This window comes from Anopheles aquasalis, chromosome 2, assembly GCF_943734665.1.
Source record: "Anopheles aquasalis chromosome 2, idAnoAquaMG_Q_19, whole genome shotgun sequence".
NCBI lineage: Eukaryota > Metazoa > Arthropoda > Insecta > Diptera > Culicidae > Anopheles > Anopheles aquasalis.
The window spans coordinates 62,733,147-62,740,646 of record NC_064877.1 but is presented as its reverse complement, the minus strand read 5'-3'; the positions used below and the strand labels follow the sequence as shown (position 1 = coordinate 62,740,646).

At 50.3% G+C, this 7,500-nt stretch overlaps 2 protein-coding genes across 2 annotated transcripts in view; both read left to right on the top strand.

The window, feature by feature from the left end:
- LOC126570618 (frizzled-4-like) overlaps positions 1–2,447 on the top strand; it is a 37,900-nt gene extending 35,453 nt beyond the window's left edge. The window contains exon 4 of the mRNA XM_050228533.1: positions 1–2,447. This exon is cut by the window's left edge and continues 713 nt beyond it. The gene's annotated coding sequence lies outside the window, so the exon portion shown is untranslated.
- Positions 2,448–2,924: 477 nt separating this feature from the next.
- The window catches only part of LOC126570596 (chromosome transmission fidelity protein 18 homolog), a 15,880-nt gene continuing 11,304 nt past the window's right edge, over positions 2,925–7,500 (top strand). Inside the window, exons 1-4 of the mRNA XM_050228498.1 lie at positions 2,925–3,698; positions 3,758–3,926; positions 4,002–4,804; positions 4,875–5,094. Coding sequence (XP_050084455.1) covers positions 3,025–3,698; positions 3,758–3,926; positions 4,002–4,804; positions 4,875–5,094 — 1,866 coding nt within the window. The 5' untranslated portion in view covers positions 2,925–3,024. The remainder of the gene's footprint in view (positions 3,699–3,757; positions 3,927–4,001; positions 4,805–4,874; positions 5,095–7,500) is intronic.

The following is a 7,500-nucleotide window of genomic DNA, read 5'->3' as shown; positions in this document are numbered from 1 at the left end:
GGCGCGAGCGGTGAGGTGGGGTAGGCCACCCGCAGGAGGCCGCAAAGTTGTGATATTAATGTTTAGGAACTTAATTTATTACCTAAAGCGCGCAAGGCTCTTCTGGTGGTGGTGGCCAAATGGTGTCTTCGTGACTGCGGCATGTCATCACGTTAAAGTATCCGGGAGGACGAAGGGAGACAGAGAGCGAGAGGGGGAAGCGAGGAGCGAGGACCATCGGGTGGTTACATAAAAATCATTTATTTCAGGATACTTAATGCGCGAGCGTGGAGTGCGCACGGAGAGGGCACAGGAGGGGTTTAATTATACACGGCCAGAGGGAGTTTGTTGTTCCAGCCGAGCCGATCCTTTGCGCCATCGTTGTCCTCGCCGTCGTCGTCTTTTTCAAGGAAACAAGTTAGGGCGCATCATACACCCTGGAACCGGGAACCACCGCGGTGTGTGCTGATTTGACTTAACGAAGTGTCAGTCCGGGGCGCTTCACTCCCCCTGGAGCCAAATTAAGTGGCCAGTTGGTGGGCTTCTTTATGCCTTTTCGTTCATGTATCTGGCAGCCGATTACCTTTCGGCCGGTTGCTCCGACGATCGGTGATGAAAGTGATTGGCATTGCGGGGTCTCGCGTTGAAACATTTTCCAAAATTGGACATCGATTTTTGCCTCACCCGGTGTCTCTCTCCTCCCCAACCCTGCTGGCCATACAATATGACCACAGGGAGATACAGCTTTCTCGTTAAATTTGTGTTTAAACAGAAACTGCACTCGCCAGTGACCTTTTCGCGCCCATTTTGCCCATGGCCTGCCTTGTGGGGTGGAGGATGAGACGTTTGTTAATTTAAAGAAACGCGATAAATTTAGCGAAACGCTACTTTCGTACGTCCTAGTAGGCACTCGAATGTGAGGCACGTTTTATGAGTCTCCGTCGTGGCTCTTGTTTTTTTTTAATGAACCGCGTTCTGCAATTTCTACACCGGCTGCTGCCGGGTGGCCGAATCTGGAACGCGTCCTCGCCGTGCGATCGTTGACGGTGATGATGCTGATGCATCTCGTCACCGTCAGCATCAGCGCCGCTGACCGCTCGCGAAAACCGTAAACCGGATGGTGTTTGGCCAAACAGCCCGCTGCTCTCGCCCCCCCCCAAAACGATGCCCTCTGGGTGCCGGCTCGAGCAGAAGGTCCCGGTAAAGGCGAAGTTCTACCGGTCCCGTAGTTCAAAAAGGATGCGAAATCGCTTCGTTTCTCGCTTTTGCGCGTTTTCCACTTTATGACGCGGCCACCGATCATGTCGATCATCATCGAGCGAGAAAGGGGAAGCAATAAAAGGCCATTTCCGAGCTGGGCCATCTCGGGGTGTCTCGTACCCCGTTCGGTGGATGCCGGCGGACAGTGGCCCAGCGAGGAGGGCGACAGCGGGAGAAGTGCAATCGATTTTTGATTGGATTTTTGGGCTCTCGGGCGTTCGCTTGATTTTCGGATTAATGCTACGTGCCTTCTGCCACCACAGGGAGCACAGGCCTGTGAAATGAGCGGTCACTGGCTGGGTTTTGGGGTGTTCCTGTTTCTTTTTTTTCTGCTTGCTTTCCGCTGTTGCTTGCTGGCTCTCGTTCCCCCCTTACGAGATGATTTAATGGTTAGCTGCAATTCGATCAGCAGCGTAACATGATCGTGAAAACTGTTCTTTACGAGGTGCTGAAGTGTGTACTTGTACACATCAGGGCGATCACCAAAAGGAGGCCACGAATAAAACCCGCGAGAAAAGGAGAGATGGGAAAGGGGCGATGTAGTTTCAGGTTCCATTGATAACGTATGGTGCCCTAGCCTCTACTACCGTGGCCATTGGGAACCACGCAATGGCTGCTTATGGAGGGCATTATGGATCCGTTGGAAATATGGCGCGCAAAACCTTCATCTCGTAACGAGATTGTATTTATTACCCTAAGCCAGTGGTTCGCTGTCGGGTGTAGAGTGTAGCCGGAAGAGAACCGCACCGACCGGTATCCTATTTCAGTGTATTTAGTGTTTAAGGCTTGCTGGCCAAACGGTCACCTACTATACGTACTGTGCCATTCTGCGTTCTCCATTGTTTGGTTTAGCTAATAGCGTTGTGTATATACTTAATTTCTCTAGACTGCGTTACCTTCCTGCCGCCTCACTGTATCGACTTAAGCTGTAGAGGAAGAGTTTGTATAGAGCGTTTACTAGAGATGGGAAAAGGCACGCAAACCCTTGAGACACTTTGTGGGAAATTTGAAGAGGAGTATTGAGCAGCAAAATGCTTACGAACAACGTTTCGATGCAATCATACGGCCTGCGTGCCTTTGTACATGTGTTCTAGGTGGATAAGCTTGTCGAGTAAACTGTTGTACGTATGTAACACGCTAATGCTTAAGGATGTGCTTACTGAGTGTATTATAATCGTTTTAAGAGCAATAAAACGTTTCAAAATCAATGATAATGTGCGTCTATGTGGGTCCCTTTATCGCTGTTTGAAAGAAAAGGGTGATTTGGCTCTTTTGGTAATAATTTCGGAAATACTGTGGTTTCTAGCATTCAGTCTATACGTTTATTGAAACACAACACAACATAATGTGGCTATGGAATGAAGGCTACTGATGGAAATATAGAAAGGTCAATATCTTTACATGGTTTGCATATTTCCTTGGATTTGTATGACTTGATTGTAGTTTATTTAATTAATGTTAGTTATTTTAAAATTAAATCGTGTCCTACAAATTTTGTTCGGTGGTCTGTTACGAGGTGATTACGATAGAGGGCGCAGCTGTTCCGCATTTGGTCTTGTAACTGTTGGATAGTTGCGTTATGCGACTTACACCCCACACATTAGTTCGTGTGTGTTTCATGATGATTTGTTTACGTTCGCTGACAGTTGAAAGGGCGCGAAAATTCGTCGATAGCTCACGGAACGGTTGTTTTGGGATTTTAAAAGTTAATTTTACTCTTATGGCAGTGTTTTAGATAAAGTGTCCTTCTGTATTCGTTTGGTGTATTCTTAATATCACAAAAAAATGGATTTCTACCCAACCGAGGAGGAAGAGTTTGAGCTGGTGTACGAGGATGATCTCGAAGCGATGGAAGCACTCGACGAACCGCCTGGGCCTCCGCCGGCGAAACCGTCTACTGCTACCGGTCCCGGGACACCGGGTGATGGGGGGCGGTTTGGTCGAGCTGCGAGTGTGGCCACCAACCACAGAACGCCGGGTCAACTGGAAGCAATCGCCGAAAGTCCTGTTGCGGCCAGTCCCGCGCTGTCCGTTATCTCGCGCGGCACCGTTCACAAGCGGCTCTTTGATACACCGGGCCCTTCCAGTTCTTCCCGGTTACCGTTGGGTCGTGCCGCTTCGACACCATTTCCCGGTGCTATGCAGAACGGGGCAGGCGGTTCCGATGGAGCGCTGCAAACACTACAGCAGATGGATGTGAATCCAAGGAAGCGTCGGCTGGATGCGCTCTTCGGTGATATCCAGGATATCGAGGAGGAGGAACAGCCGTTCCAGTACGAGTACTGCTCACAGAAAAAGACCAAGACCGAGGAGGAACAGGATATGGAGCTAATCGAGCGAATACTCGAGGCACGCCAACGGTTTCACAGCGTTGCCAACCCAGCGAAAACGTCGCTTCTGTCGAGAGCGGAAGCATTGCATCGCTTCAAGCTGGACAACTTGTCTTACGAACCACCAAAGTAGGTACTGTGCGCAGTCCTAGGTTGTGAGGAACTCATATTGAATCTTACCTTTCTAGATGGCCATCACTGACACTGAAGCGAAGCGATCAAACCTGCGTCTACGTACGGTTCCACTCGGAAGAATTTGAAAAGCAGCAACTCGACGAGATAAACTGCACCAAGGGTGGCTACAACGGTCTACTTGGAGCGGAGAAAGAACGCATTTGGCGCGAAGCGAACGAAATAGTCAGTGGCAACTAGACGCACATCGCTTTCCGAACCCAACATTGACTTTTCTTCCCTTGTTTGCTTCGATTTCAGGTCGCGAAACGTTACGCGGAACCAGCGAACGCACTACCGGCACCGGCTGAAGTGGACGTTCCAGAAATTGTGATTCCAACCGAAACGAGTGTGCTCTGGGTTGAGAAGTATCGTCCCCGGCGATACATCGATCTGCTTTCCGATGAAACCACCAACAGAAGCTTGCTGCAGTGGCTCAAGCTGTGGGACAAGGCGGTTTTCAATCGGGAACCAAAGAAACCGAAGGAAACGAAACAGCTGAACAGTTTCAACAAGAAAACGGGACGCTTCGAGTCAACCGGTGGCTGGGTGAAGGGGCGCAAAGCACGCTCCACACTCAACACTGAACTGGATGAGAACGGTTGTCCGGTACAGAAGATAGCACTGCTTTCTGGACCGCCCGGTCTTGGGAAAACAACTCTCGCTCATACGATCGCCCGCCATGCCGGTTATACGGTGCGCGAAGTGAACGCATCGGATGATCGTAGTCCGGAAGCGTTCCGGTTGGCACTGGAGAGCGGCACGCAGATGAAATCGGTGCTGAACGAGGAGAAGCGTCCCAACTGTATCGTGCTAGACGAGATCGATGGAGCACCGGTACCGACGATCGAGTTTTTGCTTCGCTTCATCGCTGGCAATGTATCGCAAAAAGGTCCAGCAAAGAAAGCGGCCGGTGGAAAGAGCAGCGCTCGCGATAAGTTCGTGCTCAAGCGGCCCATTATCTGCATCTGTAACGATATGTACACACCGGCCCTGCGACAGCTCCGACAGGTGGCGTTCGTCGTTAACTTTCCTCCAACGGAGAATGCTCGGCTAGCGGAACGGTAACTTGAGCCTGATCCGTGGTTGTTGCCAGCTTGCTTATCAACACAATCTTCTTTGTCTCTGCATTAGGTTACTGGCGATCGCCAAGCGAGAACGGATCACTACCGATCTAACGTCCATGTTGGCCCTGGCCGAGAAGACCGGAAACGATGTGCGAGCGTGTCTGTCGATGTTACAGTTCTATGCTTGCGCCAACAAACCGATCCGCCTGACCGATGTGCTCAAGTGTAACGTTGGCCAGAAGGATCGCAAAAAAGGGCTGTTCAACATTTGGTCATCAATCTTTCAGGTATGAGCGGTTCATGTACCATTGCTAATAGAACCATTCCGCTAGGTTTTATCTACTTTGAAGGGACATCGAGTTCTAGTTTGATCGTTCACCATTGCGACCGAATGCCGAGTGGTTTGCTTGTGCGAGAGTCAGTGCGTACACCTTCAACGGTGAAGGTATAGATGGTTCCAGTACCTTCATACCGGCCGTGCCTGTCGAGCGACTGCGTTGCTCCGTTTCCGTACCACGGCTGACGCGCGTTTGCGTTGACTGAACCTTTCTCGTGTAGATCTGTGTGGCCTTCGGAATGGAACGACACGATTCCAGCGTTTGCACTGAGGTGGTCCGTTTGTTGCGCAAATTAGCTAACCGGATGGCCTCACGCCGATAATCCCACACGTTCCAGCGATACTCGCGATCAATGCAAGATGGTATAGGATGCAGATCAGTTTGTACCTCCTGCTCGCAGGTGGTGGTAATCTTCAGCTGGAAACCCTCACTCCGTGGTGCATTGTATGCCGCTCGCACCTTGGTGTACAGATTGAGGAGGCAAATAAGATGAATCTTCCGGCGAGCTGTCTCGACGATCTTGTAAAAGTATCTGTGGTTTTGTGAAAGACGCTTACGGTTACTGTCGGTGGAGAGGCATAAAATCCATTGTACTCACTTGTGTGGATCATCATCGAAGAACTCCACCGGTTCGGGAATGTTGAACAAATAGTTCTCCTTATGCACGCGACACACTCCCATCTCCACGCTACCTGGCATCAACAATCCACGCCCTTCGGCGACATGCCAGAGGCAAAACTTTAGCAATTGGATCTGGAAAATATTTGCGCAGTTGAATACAAAAGTAATCCTCGAATCGTCATCACCTTTACCGGCATGTTTTCTTCGTACGGCACCACCTCACAATGGTTCGGTGAGTCCGGTAACGCGAGCCGTTTGTTCTTCATTTTGTTCAGACGATCCACATCTGTTTGGATCTGGCTTTCACCCAGCAGCCGGTACGCGAGATCGTCGAAGCTCACACATCGCTCCGTCAGGTTCATTAGCATGTTGTTGATTTGGTTCATCTCCGAGAGGAGAAAGATGAAATTTTGAAACTGTAACCACACCCGGGTTAGCTCGGAAAATTTAGGCTGTAAGGAAGGATACTGTGAGCCGATGAGACCAAAAGGAAAGTGAGAGTGCAACTTACAAACACACGATCGGTTGGAATGGCCGTTCGGAACTGAACTGCCTCGTGGATGCGTAGCAGTTTCGCTTCGTACTCCTGCTTGCAGCCATCGATGTTGGTTTTAATGGTTGCCAGCTCGTCAATCAGCTTCCGGGTGTAAACCTCATGCTGCCGGTACATGATCAGCAGATCCTTAATTGTTTCAAAGTCCTCGGGCGTGATGTTTTCCGGCAGCAGCGTAATGATGGCACGGTTGCGCAGATCGTACGCAATGGCGGCATTGAGCGCACTTGTAAGTAAGTTCACCTTGTCCATGATTTCACACAGCGTTATCTGAAGGATCGATTTGGTCGACTCGTGGGACTGATCGAGTATTTTTGGCACTAGAAAACGGAGATAATGAAACGGGTTCTGCGTACCGTCTGGGCCTCCAGTGTTCTGTACTTACAATCAGCCATCCCATTGGCCGTGTTGCCCGAGTGTTTGTTAAAGATCCTTATACCGGCCACTATCTCCCGGATGTCCTTTAATGCCATCAAGCGGTCCTTCCGGTCCAGGGTCACGAACTTTGCCTTGTCGCTGCGTGACATAACGGAATTGAGGGCGCGCATCGTCTCGGCAAGCACGTCCTTGCACTCCGGATTACCGAGCCCCATGTTCATCACGATATCCAGGATGACCTTGTTGAATATTTCGTCCTGCTCGTCCTTCGTTATCACATCGTGATCAATGATTTCTTTGGTTAGCGCGAACGTTTTCGCTTGCAGATTGCGTGCGTGTTTCTCGATGATTTCGTCCTTGTCGAAGAAGTTGCCCAGGAAGTAGACCTGCATCTTGAGCGTTATAAGCCCGGGCGCTCGATCCTCGGCCAGCAGTGCACAGCAGGCCTCAACAAAATCGTCATGGTTGCGCCGTTCCACACTGACCATTTCCATGAACAGCTCGAACCGCGGATCAAGGCTGAGCAGATTCGTAACAAAATGCACCAGCGGTCGATCGTAGCGTATGTTACGCCGCTCACAGTTCCGAAAGATGTCCTGCAACAACGGCATCAAGGCGACGTTCGGTTCGAGCAGATGCAGATTGGGAGCGGCTACGAAGGCAGACATTTTCCAGACTTTCGCGACTTTCCGTGTGTTACCTCACTGAACACAAACTCACTTCTGAGCCTCACGTTGGCCACAAACGTACCGTGGAAGCCACAAACTAAAAAAGGGAAGCAACTGTTTTATCGGTAGTCAAGG